Source organism: Malus domestica, chromosome 13, assembly GCF_042453785.1.
Source record: "Malus domestica chromosome 13, GDT2T_hap1".
Classification (NCBI taxonomy): domain Eukaryota; kingdom Viridiplantae; phylum Streptophyta; class Magnoliopsida; order Rosales; family Rosaceae; genus Malus; species Malus domestica.
Genome location: NC_091673.1, coordinates 18205640 through 18225930, shown reverse-complemented (window position 1 = coordinate 18225930; position 20291 = coordinate 18205640). Strand labels below are relative to the sequence as shown.

At 36.8% G+C, this 20291-nt stretch overlaps 3 protein-coding genes across 4 annotated transcripts; 2 read left to right on the top strand and 1 right to left on the bottom strand.

Annotated features, from left to right (window-relative positions):
* Positions 1-4226: 4226 nt before the first annotated feature.
* On the top strand, positions 4227-6652 carry LOC103430837 (PRA1 family protein D-like). Its single transcript, XM_008368978.4, has 2 exons — positions 4227-4961; positions 6199-6652. Exon 1 carries the CDS (start codon positions 4401-4403, stop codon positions 4935-4937), a length of 537 nt encoding a protein of 178 aa, XP_008367200.1. The 5' UTR covers positions 4227-4400; the 3' UTR covers positions 4938-4961; positions 6199-6652.
* A 2476-nt stretch (positions 6653-9128) lies between these two features.
* LOC103424082 (FHA domain-containing protein At4g14490-like) lies at positions 9129-11382 on the top strand. 2 transcript variants are annotated; one of them, XM_070811034.1, is made up of 3 exons: positions 9129-10234; positions 10702-10785; positions 11022-11382. In XM_070811034.1, exon 1 carries the CDS (start codon positions 9195-9197, stop codon positions 10176-10178), a length of 984 nt encoding a protein of 327 aa, XP_070667135.1. In that variant the 5' UTR covers positions 9129-9194; the 3' UTR covers positions 10179-10234; positions 10702-10785; positions 11022-11382. The 2 variants fall into 2 exon arrangements, with proteins under 2 accessions (XP_070667135.1, XP_008360378.3); XM_008362156.4 differs by lacking the exon at positions 10702-10785 and having other exon boundaries at positions 9131-10234.
* Positions 11383-11834: 452 nt separating this feature from the next.
* On the bottom strand, positions 11835-16016 carry LOC103453304 (E3 ubiquitin protein ligase DRIP2-like). Its single transcript, XM_008392843.3, has 7 exons — positions 15902-16016; positions 15009-15108; positions 13976-14495; positions 13445-13890; positions 13296-13346; positions 12508-12580; positions 11835-12008 (listed from the first exon to the last, which is right to left on the bottom strand). Exons 1-7 carry the CDS (start codon positions 16014-16016, stop codon positions 11835-11837), a joined length of 1479 nt encoding a protein of 492 aa, XP_008391065.3.
* Between the last annotated feature and the right edge of the window lie 4275 nt (positions 16017-20291).

Genomic DNA, 20291 nt, shown 5'->3' with positions numbered 1-20291 from the left:
TCTTTGTATGGCATGTTTGAGTCCGGTGAATAATTTTGCATCTTTTGACAAAGCAAAAATTGTTCGTCTAGCCCAACTTTATCCTCAAGATTTTGATCGTATGGACCTCATAAATCTTCCCATTCAACTTGACAATTACATTCACGATATGAAGATGCATAGTGAGCTTTCATCATTAAGAGGAATTGGTGATCTTGCAAAGGAGTTGGTGAAGACCGGAAGGTGTGCAAGCTATATGTTAGTGTATAAGCTTCTTACATTGGCTTTGGTGTTACCGGTTGCAACCGCTTCGGTAGAGAGAGCTTTTTCTGCTATGAAGATTGTGAAAACACCATTACGTAACAAAATGGGAGATCAATGGTTGAGTGATAGCATGCTTGTTTACATTGAGAGAGATGTATTTGCTTTTATTGATAATGAGCATATTATGCGACGTTTTCATGATATGAAATCTCACCGGCAACAATTGTAATTTGTTTGTATTGAAAAATTATGGAAGACCTTACTATATAAAAGGATTTGGTTGTTGCTATTCTTTTGAACCTTACAATCTTTTAATTTTGCCCCTCCCCCGTCAATTCCTGGCTTCGCCACTGATCTCATACAATGTCATGAAAAATATAATATGTTGAAGCAATATCTCTCTCTCTCTCTCTCTTCTCTCTTCTACTCTTCCTCTCTCTCTCTCTAAGCTTCTGCAACACAATGGTTTACATCTACGTGTATATCTTACATTGAGGTTTTAAGGTTCTTATGAGCACTTTTCGCGTAAAGGAATATGGCAGGTGTTCTTTCATATTGCATGACACCTTTTGCATGCATTTACTTGACCACCACGTAGTAGATTCGAAGATCATCTAATTCTTTGCCGCCTTAGGTGTCACTGGTATCTTGCCAACCATTTGATCACATCCCCCTTGATAGCTGACTAATCTCCTATAAATAGGAGCATGCCCCATTGGTTACATCATGCAAAAGAACGACAGCATGCAGTGCCTGCAATATGGTTCTCCTAAGGTGGGAGAGAGATTAGGAAAAGAAAGAGAGCTAGGGTTTGAAGTGTGTGAAGATGTTAGTTGGGTTGTCTTGCCAAAGTTCAAATTATCAAGGTGAGTGGTTTATTTCAAAATGTTCTTATTTTCAATAAATGAAAACTACGAATTATTGTGGGTTTTATTTAATTTCTAAATATCTCTCTATTTCAAGCCAAGCATGTTGAATTGGAGAAGGGTAGATCGTTAGTGTAGACGATTTGGAAGATATAATCGGTGGGCATGTATGGTTAGGTTCCATTTGTATACTTGGTGGAATCTGACATATCTTAACCAAACCCTTTGCATGGGCTTGCCGTGCACTTGTATGGTTTGGAGAGTCTTACTTGTCTTATAGTTTAGCTGCGTTATCCGTTTTTGGTTTTATTGCTTGTTGCTTGGTGGAAATACTTTTGGAGTTATTATATATGGTGATATGTGGTTTATTTGGAAATGTTTAAGAGCATGAGAACTTTAGTGTTGCATTAATCTGAGGATAAATGTAAACTGCACACAAGGACATTAAGGTGAAATGGCCATTATGGGTCACGTGGTGAGTTACTTTTGATAAAGAATACAATGGACACATAAAGGGATGATGTGATGTGAAATTATTTGTTGTTAAAGCTTTTGATCTATTTATGATGTATATTTTCTAGCATTTGTAAAACGGCATCGCTTGACTTGCATACTACATATTTCAATCACAAGGCAACATTAGTTATTGCTCACCCCTCACCTTTTATTTTATAGATGAGTTATTTGACAAGATAATTGTTAGACAAGCTGAGATTGTATTAGACAAGAGATTTAAGAGTTTTTATTATTTTGTACACGCTGTAAAGCTTTTGTAGTTATTTTTATAAGAGAAGTTTTGTTTTTCTTATTTATTTTTAGGGGTTTTTGAACTTTAATCCTTGAAGAAGTTAAAATTCAATAAAAACCTGGTGTTAGATTGGATATTGATTTTAGTCCTTTAATGTGTAATTAATTCAAATTTTATTATATTTTTGTTTTAAAATTTAATAGATATCTTATTTAATGTCATTACATTAAAATTAAAATTATTTATTATTATACACACATTAATTCATTATATTTATTTTACTTCATAGTATACTTAAACGTTCGTATCATAATATAATTTAGTAAATTAGTATACCAAAATGTCCGTACCTAAATATATTGTAGTGAATTAGTGGCACATAAGAAAATATGCAAAAACATAAGTGTACCGAAAAATTCCATACCTAAATATATGATACTAAATTAGTGTACCAAAATGTCAGACCCTAAATATATTATAATAAACTAGTGTACCGAAATGTCATTACCTAAACACATTATACTAACCTAGTGTACCGAAATGTTCATAACTAAATATATTGTAATGAATTAGTGGCATATAAGAAAATATACGAAAACATGTGTACCGAAAAATATTTACGAAAATATTTTCATATATATGATACTTACCATAATGAGAATTAAAATTTATAATATTTTCATAAAATTTAATTTAGGGTTAATCTCTGTTTTCTACCTTGAAGTTTCTTGGTTTTCAACATTTGGTACATAAAGTTTTTTTCATTCCAGAGTGATACCTAAAGTCATAATTTTGAGACAATCTCATACATCTGTTAAGGTTGCTGTTAAGTCAACCGTTAAATAGTGACGTGGCGTCCAGGTGGATAGTGACCGGACGCCACATGTCATTATGGGCCCATGTAGATATTAAAAAATTAGAAACAAAAAAAAAATCTGGGCCTTTCACCCCCTCCTCCCTCGACCCCCTCCCTTCTCCCTTATCTCCTCTGCACCCACCCTCCCCACGTCTGCAACCCATCCCCACGTCGTCATCTTCTTCTTCGCCCAAATCCCGCAAGAATCTTCTTCGCCCAAATCCCGCAAGAATCTTCTTCGCCGCCGACAACTCAGCCATCATCTTCATCCCGGCCTTCCCCTCATCCGAACCCGACTCCTACCCACTTCCAATTCCAATTCACCCTCTCCTAATTTGCCCACTTCCGGACCGATATTCGCCCCACTATTCACCCTCTCCCTGTCCATCATAGGGATCTTATGCTTCTTCCATGGATTGTTCACCATTGCATATTACGTCTCTGCCAAAGCCACATTCAACGAAGGGAAACTCAAACCCACCACACCCAGCAACCCAGCTGGACCTCCTCCAGCTTAATCACTTAATTTTTTTTATTTATAATTCAATCACTTTCCAAATTTCAAATTCATTAATTTTGTGTTTACTGTTTTTATAATCAAGTTTAAATTATAATGAAGAACATATTGGAGTTGAAGTTTCTTATCAATCGCCAAGAACTTCTCAAATTTTTTAATATCCACGTGGGCCCATAATGTCACGTGGCGTCTAGTCACTGTTCACCTGGATGCTACGTCACTATTTAACGGTTGACATAATAGCAATCTTAACGGATGTATGAAACTGTCCCAAAATTATAATTTTAGGTACCACTTTGGGATGAAAAAAATTTCATGTATCAAATGTTGAAAACAAAAAAACTTTAGGATAGTAAACAAATATTAACCCTTTAATTTATGAACACCATAAAATTATAAATAAAAAAAAGACATTTAATATGCACTAAATAGAGTTTAAGGACTAAAATCAATTTTTAATCTTGTATAAGACCTTTTTTTTAATTTCATCTTAGTTTTCTCTTATTTTTACTTTACGGGTATATTCATTTGGTATTGGGTCGACCGTCAAAAGTAGTTGCGTCATAGCCGAAAGGCATGGTAACCCCCATCCCATTGTTGGTCAAGGCATCTAGTCTCCCTATTGGATGCTTTTACCAGTTGTCTTAGCATCTGCAATGTGGTATATTAAATAGAATAGTAAATAGGCCTCCCCAACTCGCTCGGAACGTGTGACCTGATTAGTTAATGTGTTAATCCGAAATTTGTTATTTTCGTATCATTTCGAGTCAGGTTACCAATTCGTATAAGAAATTAGAAGAAAAGAACCAAAGATTCCAACGCCAGATATTGTCCAAGCCTGAAACCTCTGTTGTTTGTCCGTCCAACCCCCGGCCATTGAACATTTTGGAAAAAATCCCCATATGGAGGAAATTAGCCCAACCCAATAAGTTTGGCCCAAATATATGAACCAACTTTCAGTCTTGTGATAAATAAACCCTCGGCTAACAGTATCCAGTCCTAGCGGAGGTCAAACTCCGTTGACCGAAGGCCATTTTCCCATTAGCAGCGAGCGAGAGGAGAGATTGAAACCAAAGGAAACACAAACACCCCAACTCTCTGATTTCCTCCGCCCGATTTCCAGTACTCTCCGCCGTAAAAAATCAATTCTTTCGAGAAACCCATCTCGCAATGTCCGCTGGATTGGTTTCCCAGTTCAAGGAAGCGACACAAACGGCAAGGGCCACGCTTCGGCCATGGGGTGAGCTCCTGGAGCCCACCGCCCTCAGCCTCCCCTCCGGTCTATCTGACGCGACGACCCGACTCGCCCAGAACTTGACCCACTTCCGCTCCAACTACGCCCTGATCGCCCTGATCGTGCTCTTCCTCAGCCTCCTCTACCACCCATTCTCCATCATCGTCTTCTTGATCGTCTTCGCCGCCTGGCTCGTGCTCTACTTCTCGCGTGACCAGCCCCTCGAGGTGTTCGGGTTTGTGGTCCCGGACCGAGTCGTGATGGTTGTTCTTGCGGTGGTGACGGTTGTGGCTCTGGTCCTGACTCACGTGTGGGTCAACGTCGTCGTTTCGGGGGTGATTGGGGTCGTTTTGATTGGGCTGCATGCGGTGTTTAGGGGGACGGAGGATCTTGTTATGGACGATCAGGAATCGCCGTATGGGGCTCTGCTCTCGGATGATGCTGACCCAAGTGGGAATTACACCATTATGTGACTGTTTCTCTCCAAATTTTATAAGGTGGGTTGGATTTTGGTTTCCCTTTTTCTTCTAGGCTTTGTTGAAATTCAATTTTGAAATTTTGTTGGGTTTTGGTTGGAATTTTGGGTTTTAATTGCTTACAAGAGGGAAGTATAGGGCTTTAATTTATATCCTTCAATTTGATTACTTCATTGTTATTTGCGCTATTCATCTGTTTTTGGAATTTAATTTCGTGCTTATGGTAATTCTTGATTGACTGTATCAAATGTGATTTGCCTCCATTCATGCATTCCCAGTTGCAGAAAATTGCATTGTTGCAGTTGCGTTAGTAATCCAATTAACATTTTTGCTAGGCATAATGTGTGGCACGATGATACCTTATACCGCATTCATACTGCAATGCTGATATGTGTGTCACTGGCATATAAATCGTGTACAGAATATGTAAACATGTTCTTCGTCGTACTTATGCAGCCTTTTCATGCAACTTTATACTTTTCTGATTGCATCAAAACATTCGGAACTTTGTTTATTTAAGTTGAATATATACCCATAGTTGGAAAATTTTATGTATGAATAATTGACAAACATTTACCTATGAATAATTGGCAAACATTTACGTTTCTGTCAACAGTGTCTTTTAAAAGAATGGGCCCTATTTGAAGATTAGGTTATTTTACCCACTATGTAGTATGTACCCCTTATAACTCTTTGCATGTCCTTAGTTCAAATCTTGGTTTGCTACATAGCATTGAAGTTCCTAATCATGTGAACATTTGGCGGTCCATAAATGGGGGTAAGGCTAGCCGACATTCACCTCTCCCAGACCCTGCGTAAAGCGGGAGCCTTGTGCACTGGGTACGACCTTTTGAGTCCTTTCTGTCTCGGGGAAATGTATCTTGCATAATTTCCTTTCCTTTGGTGTGTTGTGGTAGCCATTTACCAAATAGAGTAACATTGCAGCACTTGGGAATTAATTTGTCTATGCCGTATGCTGTATCACACATACGTGGGACCGTGACATGATTATAAATATGAAAATCCTCTATCAAGAGTTGTCAGGATTGAATTGAGCTGTATGATTTTTACCCAAACTTGCATTTTTTTCTGTTCTGATATTGACCCGAGTCTATTTTGTGCATATGACGTTGTGACGTTATATGTAACAGCAGTTCTTGTTTGAACGTTTTATGTCAAGTATTGGCTCCCCATGAACTGGAGATGGTGCTAATGCATTTTTGCTTGTTTATATGTATTTCCCATGTATGCAATGCAGATGGTAGCATTTCTTTGTTCTTCGATCAGGTACCTGTGTCTCAGACAAGCCTCCGATGGGGGTCAACCTCTAACCAACAGATCCAGTTGTGATGTCGTTCTTCCTTCGGAAGTCTGAAATTGTGTATCCACCACCGTAGTTGATGTTCGGCACTTCTTCCCGATTCAGATCACATTTTTGGGGTTGTATATACCATTGTTTTCTCATGGTAAATCATGGGTCGCATTGTCGGACGGTGCCATCGTGGTATACATTGGAACCTTGCAAATTGTGAAAGTTTAACTGCAAATTTTTGTAGTAATCGTTTATGTATGCTGTGGTGATTCCTTTTCGTTTTCATACGTATTGTAAGTGTATTTTGTAGGAAACAAGTTCAGACGATCTGCTATATGTACTTGAGTCAAAATTAGAAATAAACCAAAAGGACTATTTTTATCACAAATAGTCTTTGAAATTGATCTACCCCATCAAAATAGTTATTGAATTAGAAAACCAATTAATGTCATTCCTGAAATTTACTACCGAACATTAATGTCACCCTTCCTGTTCAATTATGTCAATTTTTCTATTAGTATGCTGATGTGGCACACGTGTAACCTTACCTCTCTTGATGTGGCACTCGTTTAAACCTTACCACTCCAATGATATGATGCCACGTGGATTTTACAAAAGAAAGTTTAAAAAGTATTTAAAAAAAATTATTTGTTTTCATTCTCAAGATATTTACAAGAATACCCACAAAAAATGAAGAAGGACTTATTGATAAGATTCCAAATGAACGTATCTCTATTTTTACACCTGGTTGGAAAAAGAAGCATGAGCAGTATGTATTCTAAATTCTTTATTAAATTTTTTCCAAGAAATCTAACATTATATATACCTTTAATATATAAGTAGCGCATGAAAAAGGCTGTAGCTGTAGAATAATTAAAGCCTTCAACAACTCCTCACATAATAAGTATTTGGAATAAAGTCCAACAAATTACGTACAACACCATTTCTTACCTATTTATTTTAATGGCATTCTCTATTTTACAAATTAATTACCACAAATTATAAAATTAAAAAAAATTCTACAAATTAATTAACTCAAATTAAAAAATTAAAAAAAAAACAATTTATGGGTGCAGGAAAAAGATTAATAGTGGCCAAACAACATTTCTAAATACGGTAACTCTTCTCTTATTTCCATACAGAAGTATACTATAAATTCAAATTGCATTCAACTTTCAAATAGAAATAAAATTGCATGTTTATCAATTTTACAAACATCACACCCGTCTCAGAGTACAAACGTTAAAGTACAAGCTTAAGGTAACATTTCTTACTATTTATCTTTCAGTATTCTAAAAGTAACTGGAGTAAAAGTATTGCTATGGGAAAATTGTCAAAATTGAAGGTATTTAGGTTAAATTGCTTACAACCTTTATATTTAGGATTGTGCATTATAGTGCATTATTCCCATCTTAATCAATTAGAATTCTTATTTTATCATCATTGCTTGCAGATTAACCATGAAAATCTAAAGCATCAAGTGCAAGCAAATGGATGGTAAGCATGGCTTTGATTTCACATGTAGACGCTATGTTTACATATGTATATATTGTCCATATTTTGCTTTGCTTCATATATTAGGAGTTCATTTCTAGCTAGCCTATAACTTTGACTGAAAACTTATGAATCTGGAAATTTTGATTTAAGGACATTAAATGTTATCATCATGAATTTAGAAATGAAATTACATGTCATATTTTCAGATTTTTGGAATAGTTTATGTTTTCCCATTTATCTTCGTTGTTGTTTTAAAGGAAAATAGTAAAAAATTGTGTGAGAGATTAGGAAAAAACCATAACTAAACAAAAAATTGTATTAAAAAATAAATATCTAGATAAGTGTGCTCAAACTATTTCTGTAGTGAGAAACCAATTGAAAAAGGATAAAATAAAAATTCGAAAAAGAAAACGGAAAACTAAAAAAAAGAGAGGCTTTGGGGGGGGGGGGGGTTACGTGTTGAACCTTCAACGACTATGTGTTGAACTTTTAAAGACTACAAAGAATAAGCACAAACCAATTAGCAGTTTGCTTCGTAGGAATCCCACGATCTCATCTCAGCTTAGTGGGAGGTTCAACTATAACTACCCATGTGCCAAATTTCGTTTTTAGAGATGAATGATCGGAAGGAAACCAATTTTCGTTTTCAGTTTACTATGTGGATCATCTGTTTATGTTTACATACTATTGTTCATGGACCTTAGCTAGGAAGTTGCATCTAAAATTCCATATTGATTGACGATTGCATGAATAACATATAAATCATTACTTTATGCAAAGTAAAAAAAAAAAAATATGACAAATGTTTAATAGTCCATGATAAAGAAAACCTGATAGTGGTTCTTTATCCCACCAAAGAAATTACCCCACTAATGTGTTTTAAAACTGTGTGGTGTATGACACCCGTGATTAGAGAAAATTAAGGTTTGTATGTGCATTAATTATAAAACATGGTTATAATAATCATTGTAACACAACTGTAGAGAAAAAAAATCATAAGGAAATTATTGAAAAAAAAATAATAATAAAAATTGTTATGATGTATGCAAACATACAATCTACAAAATAATCACTTAAGAATATCTAAAGCAACACATCTTTGGAGAGCGTAGCACCCGTTATGTAAAAATGCCTCTCGCATGAGCGTGAGCACGTGTAGAGAAGTTAGTAAATATAAAGGAAGAAAGCAAAAATATGAAGTTTTCATAATATCCAAATTGCTATTTTCCTATTAAAATTTAAAAAAAATGAATTCATAAAAAAAACCCATGTACTAAAAATTAATAACAAGGAAAATATAAAAACAATACATACATTTTATCAAACAAAAAAAATAATAAAATAAAAAAGTGTGGCAAGAGGCTAGTATTTACTCTGAAAACGGAAAAGCATTTCAAATAGTTTCTACAATTTCCCTCCTTTCTTCTGTCAGACTCAGAGAAACAATGGAGCCCTTAGCTCTCAACCTGAAAATGCTCCGAGGCCCGGGGTTTCATAATTGGAACGGCGACACCCGGCACTTCCGACCCGGATCCAAGGTCCGAATTGGCCGCGACGGCCGCTGCAACAATATCCCGATCAAAGACTCCGGCATTTCTTCCAAGCACCTCTCCATCGAGTCCGAATCGGGCAAATGGGTGCTCCGAGATCTTGACTCCTCAAACGGAACCCTTTTGAATGGCACCAATGTCCCCCCAAACACGCCGCTGGATCTCAGCCACGGCGACGAAATCAAAATCGGCGAGTGCACTTCCATTGAGGTTAAGATCGATGGCTACGAAGAGAGCCGGCTGAGACGGAACCCGAGGCGTGTCGAGGAAATTGAGGTCAAGGGGAATCAGAGGAGGGGTCGACCGCCCAAAGCTAGGGTTTTGAAGAGTGAGGTTGCGGAGGAGAAGCCTGTGGAGGAAAAATTGACACGGCAAGTGAGTGTGAGGCAAACTCGGATCACGAAGAATGAGGAATTGGGGAAGATTGCAGAGAGCTCTTGTGTAGACGCTGAAGGATTGCCGAAAAGGACACGTGGTGGTGCAAGGAGGGGGAAGAATGTACCAAAAGAGCAACCGGTGTGCGATAAACTTGACAATGAAGCTTCAAAAGCGGTGAAATTGGAGGAAGAGAGACATGAGGAGGCGGATAGAGAGTTCAGCGTTGGAGAAGAGAGTGGTGGAAAAGGTGAAAGTGGAAGTGGGAATGGCGAAAAGGTTGAAAATGGAAGCGGGAATCGCATTAAGGGCGACAATGGAAGTGGGAGTGGTTCGGGTGTTAATGTGAGCTGTGACTTGGAGAAGATGACGCTCGGGGAGTGGTTTGGGTTTTTGGAGAGGCATTTGCCAAAACAGATCATTGGTGAGACGGAGGAGGCACTTGCGGAAATGACAGAGAAAGCAAAGAGAATTCGGGAGTACATTGCGCAGGAGAAGAAGTGAATGTGCTCGTGGGCTAAACGGGATAAGCTGGGAGGATGAGCGCCTTGTGTTCTGTGGTAATTTTGCAGCTCAATTCCTCTGTATTCGTATGAATTACTTGGCGTATGAAATTTGTACTGTGTACTTTCATCATGTATATGTCGTTTCATATTCATGCTAAAGTTATTTAGTCTTGATTTTGAAGCCTTAGATATGATATTAAAGACTAATCCATTGAATTTTAGGGATATGAGATAAAATTAATCGATGAATTAATTCTCTATCAGGATTGAATTGAGCCGAGTGCTTTTTACCCAAAACATGCATTTTTTGCATATATGAATGCTTTGGATAAATACACGTCTGGCTTGGAAATGTCCTAGGTTGATCATTTGCTGCTGCTTGATTGCTAGTTATTACGGTTGAATTTGTTTCCAGGATATGTAAGAGTTTGGTACCTACTTCACATTCTGGAAAAAAAAATGATTGTAATCACTAGCAATCACTTATTGTTGTTTCTTGAGTTGTTTATTGTTAATCGTAGTTCTCAAACTGGTGCCATTGGATGTATCCTGTCATACGCCGGTTATATCTGATTTTGCAGTGAGTGAAGAAAACACAATCGCAGGTATGGAATTTTGAAAGAATTTATAATCATCTTAGTTTTGGCTGTTAGTCAGGAAGGGTTGTAATATGACCTTCCAGTATTGGCCCCCAAGTCTATTTTGTTAATTTGATCTGTTGACATGTTATGCTTACCGTATTTCTTGTTTCAACATTTTAGGTCAAGTGTTCCCATGAGTGGCGATTGAGCTAATGCATTCTCGCTCATTTTTATGTATATTTTCAATGTATGCATTGCAGGTGGTGGCATTTCTTCATTCTTCATCCGGCAGATCCAGTTTGAGATGCTGCGCCTTGCTTCTGAAGTCTGCAATTGTTCACGCACTCTACTTGTTCAGCTTCTAACGGAGAAACTTGTATACATCAGTGCTTTCTCATGGTAAATGTGGAACAAATGGGTACAGAGTAGGTAGCTGTATCGGTTCATGCATTGTAAACGCATGCAAGTTGTGTACTGCAATTTTCTGGGTAATCATGTACGATGCTAGCTCCTTTTCATTAGTGGTGAAAATTGAGAAAAAACCATTCATCAGTTTGTCCATGGGCACTGGGGCTCCCCAGTTTTTAACATTTACGGAATATTCACATTCGTATTCCCAAATGTCCGCCATTCGCATTATCTGCTCGTTCAAAGTAGATGTAAGATTCCAGTTAACATTTAAGCCCTTCTGAAATTATCAGAAAGGAGGAAAAGAATTGTTTTAGGTATATTCCTATTAACCGATATTGCGCCAAGAGTTATAATTTAAACCAGCTTCATCTGTTTTGAAAATCTATTGTTTTTCAACGAGAGAATTCTACAAAAACTTAGAAACCATGATACAGAGTTACGATCCTAAAGAACGGATCCTGTTCAAGTATAACTCGAAAACCTGCTTAGAGTAAGAAGTACCGGGAACACCACACTGCAAGCAAAGCAAGTATATGCACGCAGGGATGAAAAGAAAGAACAAATGAATTTTCATGCGGAGAACAACACGGTGAAGGCAGCTCAGACTGCCGTTGCCTGGACTGATCACTTTCACAGAATTGTGACTACAGGAATAGCTAAAGCTACCGAGGCAGCATTTTTCGACCATACATGAGGGGCATCACGTATTCCTTTGCAGAGCTTCCTATGGAGATCTGAATGCTTTGTGAAGCCGGTGTTGTCTGTAACCACAAGTCGACTAAGTTATGCAGCTGCAATGTCGGAACTATTGGGTTACCGTGCAATGTGACCTCCACCTGCATTAGGCATCATGTGAAACTCAGTATCAAATTTAGGCACACTTCATGAATTTAAAAAGTCTGTTTAGCATAATAATTTTGCTGGTCTGCACAGATAAATCGTGTTTGTGCTTAGTGTTCAAATCAACTGAGTTTTCGCATGTTTATCATCAAGTTTAGTTTCAAATGTCACTATCAGATATAAACAATTCACGAATTTAGTGCTTTCTCCTGCTCGCCACAAGTATATGTACCAAGGCAGATTATCACCAACGCAAATTACCCAAAATCTCAAGTGAACAGTATGCAGTGATGGACAAATCGAATATCTCTGATTCACTTCTTTTCTTTTCTTTTCGAGAAATAAAACGGATAAATTTGGTTTTGTTGCAGGACAATGTATCTTCATTTTCGATATAAGAAAAACGCTTCTCCTCTCCTTTTCTTCGCCATCTAAGTTCTAAGTTTCATACATGCACAAAAAGTAGTAACTGAAAAGGGACAAAGATGATGTTACCTCATCCTCGCTGGTAAGATTCAGCTTTTTCACCAGATACTTTTTTATGAAAGAAGCAGGTATGCTACCATCCCTAGAGAATTTCGAGAAACAAAACCGAATTTAGTGTCTGCCCTACAAGATATTACACGAAAAAAAGTACACTAGACAATGCCGGAAAATGGTAAGAGAGCATTTTCATCTAATGGTCAGTTCAGTCCCACAGGATTAATTTTGTATACTCCTGCCATGTATAATACCTGAGTGTTCTCCAAGAAAAGGGGGCATGAGAAAAAAGAAGGGCACATGCATTCTTCAAACAAGTCTGAAAAATGTTCCTAAACAACGATCCATGGAAAGCCAGTACAGTTGTGTAACAACTAAAAATGGAAAGGATATTTCTTTTGTCCTTCGAAAACATGTGGCATCTGGAAAATGATATATTTTGTAAAAGCCTAAAAAGCTTCATGAATGCATATCATATGTTGCAGAATTGCAGTAACAAAAGATTGCAGTAGAAACAAATTTCATTTTTTGGGATACCAGAGCAGTATCTTCATGTTATCTAAACACCATAGGAAGCCTCTTAGATATTGAGTTGAGCATATCATGAATCACGAGCGAAAAATCAAATTGCTTGTAAGATATGATCTATTGCCATGAACTTTACATCGAGACTGAAAAATTCATGGTGCAGGGAAAGATACAATTAAACAACAAGACTTCCATTCCGACAACCAAAATGGTGAGGGATCAGCAAAAACAGTAAATGCAAGAAAATAGAAGGGCATGAGGTTAATGAAACTTACTTGACTCTCAAGTAAAATGAAGGTAACTGCGGCAATGGTGGAAAGCCTTCCCTGCAACAATCAATTCAAAAGTGTTAAACTCAATACATGAAGAGGGAAAAAACAACCAAAATCAGTTATTGGTTTATGCTAAGGAAACAAAATCTCACTGGTGATTGGAAGCAAACAACGAGAACCAAATCGGGCGTAATATTCTGTCACATTTATTATTTGCATCAACCAAAGATTGTGCTGGAATATTGAGTCCCTCAGGTACAGCTAGTTTTCTTTTGCGGCCACGTTGTGGTTTCCTAAAACTCCCTGAACCCGATGGAGCAGGATTAGATTGATTCATACTTCCACCGACTTTGGATTTGTTACCATATTCCATAATGGGCTTCACCTCACGTGCGTCGTTGTTGAGCGCATCAGGCAACATTGGTTCGGAAACAGGAAGTTGCAGTAGCAGATTAATCTTATCAGAACTTGATTTTCTTGCCGCTTCAACCAGGCTGTCTAATGGTTTCCAGATCTCAGGTCTCACATCTTCTGGTTGAGAATTGTCCTCCACATCCATGTTAAGCATGTGCTGCTTCAATGATCCCTCAGTAGAGTTCTGCATCAACATAACTCAACATGTTTGAGAGGATAAAAATGGAGAAGCAAATGCATTGAACCGACTATTGTTCTTCCTCTTTTACCTGTCTGGTATATAGTGCATCTTTTTTTAGTGTCTGAGGTGACTTAAGTCTCTCATGGAAATCTTCCTCTTTCTTTTCAGGCTCCTGAAATGAAGGATACTCTCGTAGAGGAACTCTCCTTCGTGTAGGATACCTTCTTCGTCCACTCATCTCAGGTCCGCCTGATACTTGAGGTGAATTTATCACCAATGAAGAGAGATATTTCTCTTTTCTTTTAGCTGGGATTGGAGCTGAAGACACAGCAGGTGCCTTAACCTTTTTCCTTTCGGACGGTAGTGGGTCTACCTCTATATCTTGCGCAATGTCATCTGCAGGTGCCTTGGACTTTCTACTTTCGAAAGGAAGCAGCTCTTCTGTTATATCTTGCACATTGAGGTCTGCAAGTGCCTTAACCATTTTTGTTTCGGAAGGAAGGGGCTCCGCCGTTGTATCTTGCACATTGTGGTCAGCAGGTGCATTGACTTTTTCTGTGTCAGGACGGAAGATCTTGCCTGTTATACTATCCCAAAGGGGGTCTGCCCTGCAGACAAGGAAACAAAAAGATTAACGTAAAACAAACACAGATATTAAAAGTAACCTTTCCATATCAGCAATCTAGGAAACCCTCGTCAAATGTGAACCTGCTTGCCACTGTATGTTTGCTCATCAAGAAATTTCAAAAAATGGTAACTAAACGTTGAATGTAATGAAAAGTGGAAGTGTAAATAAAAAGAAAACTACACTTTGCATCTGTCCCTTGCTGAATACACAATACCTTCCCAGCACAGCAGTTGGTCTGAACAATTGGTTCTACGCAAAATTATAGTAGTTAAACTGTACGCTTTTCAATTTATCCAGTGTCCAGGGCCTGTACTACTAATTAAACAGTCTGTGCATCAAATCTTTCTTTTTTTGGTAACAAAGTACGCGATCAATAATCCAATTTACAGTATAACCATTCTTCTAGCATGCTATAAAATTAGACCATGAATGAGTAACCGATGTTTAAACATTTATAAACATAGGACTACTATTGATGACCAAATTCAAATACCTGAGTTTTTCCAATGGAGCAACCCCTAAATAAGTATTGCATTTTGGACAGCAGTCCAACTCTTCGTCTACTATCTTTGAGTATATGCACTTCTTGCAAACTGTTCTCGAAACCAAAAGAGACAAGTCACATATTTGATTGATAGAAGAACAATCAATATGCAGCTCAGATGATTATACGAGAGACTGAGGTAAATAAAACACATAATGCAGCTTACTCCATATGATTCAAATAACCATATTATTCAGATGAATTTAGACAGAAATTAAGACGGTATGGGACGAATGAGCGAAGAAAGATAACAAAAAATATGGATTACCAAACAATGTTCCAGTGAAACATAAGAAATAACTGGTGTCTAATATGTGATGAAAAATAGAGATAGTGCTTCTTTGGAAATATAATTGCCAAGTAAATTCGAAAAACTTAGCCGCAACTCTTTGCTATTAGGTCTTGTCTTGTCCAGTACAGAATAGTGAAACGTGACCAAGATATTAACACTACATAAATTTATAGACCATGCAACCATGAAGTCCAAGTCGTTCATTACACATATGCAAGGAAATAGCAAACAATGATTAGTAGATTGACATATTCCAAAAGGGAGTTGTTATTGACACTCCAAAATGCTCATCATGAACTTATAGACATGCAAGTTTCCTCTTATGTTTTTATAAGATATAACGCATAATGATATTTTTGAAGTGCTAATTACAGTTTCTTCAAAAAAAACTTAGAACCAAAACGCAAATTGAATAAAAACCCTGATCACGAAAACGTAACAAAGAACTCATATCGAGGAAAGGAAGAACTTCAAGAAAGAAACATGAAATCCGATTAAAAAAAAACATAATATTGGATGAAACATGAGGAGGGAGAGAGAGGGTACTGACATGTATGAAGGCATTCACATATGGTAGTGGCCTCGCAGTAGTGCTTCTCGCAGAGTGGACATGTCACGCATGCTTCGATCTCCCTTCTGTTTCTCTTGACCACCTGACCACTCATGTCAACGAACACAAACCAGTGCAGTTCTACTCTCTTTCTTTAACTATTCTGCAACTCACGTACACCTGGTGCATGTCACCTTCAATATTCTTGACCAGAAAAATCAAGAAACAGGAATCATATCACCAAGAAATTGAGCGCGCAAACAAAACCTAGTACGGGGTTTCCTGACTCTGTGTTGGTGAATGATGATAGCTATTAGGACGTGTTTGGTGGCCGAGAAAAAAACAGACGGAAAACACAAAAAACAGAGTGGATAGAAATTTTGGAGTATTCGAAGAGGGTTCTTGTTCGATTTGGACAATGGGATTGGGGTTGGATTGATGATCTGTTCGAGGCACAACAGCTACAATCTCACCTCCTCTCAAAAATCATAAAGCAAAAACATACAAACACGAACGCGCGCATGAAAAACTATAACTATGCGTGAGTTTGCTGAAACAGACAGAAATATACATAACAAATCCTAACATGGTACGATACGCTGGTGGTGTTTATGGGCTTAAAGTATGCCCACAAGTTTTATTTTTGTGAGTGGATGTTTTCATGTTTTTGGGGTGTTATGGTTTGTTTCTAAACTTTCTATTTTTCTCAATTATATCGGAACCAAAAACCAAATAGGGTTTCATTTCTTTGTTGCCCAATTTTCATTTTAAGTTTCCCTTGGGTTGCAGGATGTCACACTATTATGAAATGGTATTTCTCTCCAAGTATAATTGGAAAGTCCTAGTCCTAGTATTAATTGTTAGCGTTCAAATATGAGGAGACTGGGGGAAGAAAAATCCTGCATTTTTATGCAGCCAACAAAACAATATATTAATTTGTGTGTGTTTAGTTTGTGATTTTGAGGAGTAAACTTGGTTCATTGTATCACCAACATAGATTAATCCACCCGAAAGAATACCTAATGTACAATGTTCAATATCTATTAATCCACACCAAAGAAACAGCAATATTATCCTACATGCAAAATCTATTTCCGGGAAACTATTCTTCTACCAAAGCCTTGTTATTCTATGAAAAAAACTGTTCAAGTATTGAACAAAATAAAGGAAAGTGATAAGAGGAGTAGCATTTCTTTAAAATTTGATGGGTGTGAGAATGGTGGCACTACTGATATAGGTAGTGATTTTCACACTTTAGTTTTCTCATTCTGCATTTAATTCTTCTTTGATTTATTCAATCTAATTCTTAGAAAAATAAAAAAGGGCTAAGAGAGAAAGGGAGGTGTAGAAGTCATTTCCCATGATATAGATAGTTTCCTTTTATATTTTAACAAATACTTATAAAAAGTGTTCCACAACATGAATTGTGTTTTGGATATGGTTGCATTGTGGTAGTCTAGCTATCATAGATTTGAATGATTTGTGTAGCTCTGGACAATTTTTATCAAAATTCTTTTGAGTTATCGCACAATTTAACATGTTATGTGATCAACTGAATAATAAATGTTACATATTTAAATATATATTTCTTCCACTTATGCAACACTTATTTATAATCAACAATGTAACATGACAAACTATGACTTAAAACTACTCAACTTCTAACTCATTAGCAAAACAAAGTAAAGATCTGAATTTTAAGAACATATTTGGTATTCTACTTTAATTCAACTTTTTGACTCAATAACACTTAAACTTTGAATATTTGTTTGGATTTTAAGAATTGAACTCAAAACTAACTTAAAAATGAGCATATTTCTAGAAAACACAAAAAGTGAGATTTTAGAGTTTTTTAAACTCTAAACCCACTAATTTCTCTCTTCACTTCACTTATGATCATCTCTCTCCTTTCTGATTTGATCATCTCTCCCCCCCCTTCGAATCTCTCTCCTATTTCTCTCTCCTCTCTCTACCCTTATCTCTCTTTCCTCTTTCTTTCTCTTCTACTTTTCCTGTGACCCTCTCTTTAGATCTCTCAAATCAACGGGGAGTTGCTGTAGATTGTCTTTATCTTTTTAATTACTAAATTTTAAAAATCATTTTGAATTTCATACCAAACAAATTTTTGAATGTAAAGCAAATTGTTCTTAAGAAATATTTTTTTTTAAATTATGAATTTTTTTTAATATTATACCAAACAAGCCCCAAAATTTTATGCCAACAAGTCAATTACATATTGAGCGGAAAAATATGTGGAAAACATGAAATGTACAGCAAGATTAAAATGAAGAGTGAAGCGGGTAAATTTGGTCTTTACTCTTTAGCCAATAGATACACTTTGTCTATTTGAACAAATATTTATTTTTTACCTCATGTGAAAAGAAAAAGAAAAAAAGAAGAGAGAAATTGATAATTAGGATGCAAAAGTGGGACGGTTATGACTGCAAATGTAAATCATGCGAGCGTTTTGGTTACATGCAGAGACAAATGTGCGTCCAAGTGGCAGCCCACTGACTCATATTTGTCGGCCTCCGGTTCAGAGCTGACCGAATCCTCTCGACTTAATTTCACCTCACTAACCATGAACAAAGAAAGATTTATGTGTGTTGGCTAATTATAATTAGAATTCATAAACCTTTTTTTCTCCGAAAGAAAGAAATATATCAATATATATAAGGAATTCACTAAAAACAGAAACGAAAAGGAGGTTTTGCGATAGGAAATTGAATCAAATAATCAGATGATTATCTTCTAATTGAAATTGAACCATGGGGAGCCTATAGCCAGATCTTGAGTGTTATAAGGAAATTCGATGTTTTCTTTTTTCCGCAGAAAAAAAAAGTAATTGAATTTACTGTTTTTTTTTTTTTCCCAAAAATCTTTGAAAATCATTTTGGGGGAATCATCTTTTGATGACTTTGCAGCCAAAATAACACAATGCAAATCTTGGATGCGAAAGTTAACAAGAAGGGAGTCATGGAGGACATGTAAATCTAGTTCAAGATCTTCCATATCTATGTTTTTTTACTATTGACACATGCCTACAAACATAAGGAGGAAGAGGTATAGATTTACCTAACTTTGAATCAATTTCTCGTCCTTCTGCCTTCGCGTCTTATTATGGTTTACGCTCTGCTTATCACTCTGGATCCTTTCATACTGGAAACCATTTACCCTAATCTCATCACTCTCGATCCTTTTAGTCATGCTATGTTTATCATTTTTTTTCTTCAGGTTTGGTGAATGTATATAAGCGCTTTTTTGACCGGAAAACTGGATACGTTGGATGCTACGTGTAACTGATTTGGTATGTAATAAAGCCAGTAATTAAAACCAGGATAAAGACTCTTGTTTTCGTAGATTCTAACAACCAATTCATGTTGTTGTCAATCTACTAGTTTTTTTTTTTCTTTTCAGTCTTCACCTTATTGAAAGAAAATCATAAGTCTAAATTGAATGAATGGGGCTCGGTTGAAAAAAATAATAATAAAAAAAAATAAAAAATAAAAAGAAGCAAACAAGAAGCAATGTTGTTCTTGTTTTGTTTTGGATCACAAATGCTATATACACAATCTACACTTAGGGAAAGGGAGAGAGTTGGAACTCGAGACACAATGGGTTGAACAGGTAGGCTCTAGCTGTGTATGCAATTTTTCACCAAGGGTAGATTGACGAAATCACCCCTCCAAAACAATTAACACCGTTAGGCTAATGACAAACACCCAAGCAAAGGGGGAGTGTGTCCACCAAAGGGCATTCGATGTCTATGTCAGAAATAGATTGAGGGAAACTGAACTTGATAGAGTTCTAAGTAGTAAGTGGCGATTATCGATAGGAGAGACTCCTCGTTGGCAGCCTAACAATAAGGTTGCATGCCATGGTAGGCTAACCTCAACGTTCTACCAGGATTATGCTGATGTGAAACCCCTTTCCTGATTTTCACTATTTTAAATTTTGTAATTTGTATGTAGGCGATTTTATTTTTATTAATTTGAGAAATTTTAGTTGACTAGTTACAATGTTTGTTTTTGCGTAATTAGTCATTAAAAGTCAGTAGACCTTTTGGGGTCACACTAAGTATATTTAGATAGAGCTCGATCCTACAAACACATAGGAGAAAACAGTTGGCGAAATGAAGTTGTAACGAAAGAGAAATAAGCGAACAAAGGCAGGGGCATTTTAATAACTTGGAACTTCTATATTTAGGAAAGCCAACTTGCTAATTGACCCAATTTCCCTCCTCGACTCAGTTACCGACCCGTTTTCCTGCAAAATTTTTTTACGTCGATTCCGATATTTTTCCGACAAATAGATCCTGATCTCTACCTAGGTTCAACTCCCCTCATCCCAAGGATTATTTTTCACCTAATATTTCGTTCATTTAACCACC

Excerpts from the sequence above, each read along its gene's own strand:
- LOC103424082 (XM_070811034.1), top strand. The coding sequence starts at position 9,195 with ATGGAGCCCTTAGCTCTCAACCTGAAAATGCTCCGAGGCCCGGGGTTT.
- LOC103453304 (XM_008392843.3), bottom strand. The coding sequence starts at position 16,016 with ATGAGTGGTCAGGTGGTCAAGAGAAACAGAAGGGAGATCGAAGCATGC. Across the intron at positions 12,581-13,295 it reads TCATTTTACTTGAGAGTCAA|GGATGGTAGCATACCTGCTT; the intron begins GTAAGTTTCATT and ends GAAATTCTCTAG. Across the intron at positions 12,009-12,507 it reads ATCTTACCAGCGAGGATGAG|GTGGAGGTCACATTGCACGG; the intron begins GTAACATCATCT and ends TGCCTAATGCAG.
- LOC103430837 (XM_008368978.4), top strand. The coding sequence starts at position 4,401 with ATGTCCGCTGGATTGGTTTCCCAGTTCAAGGAAGCGACACAAACGGCA.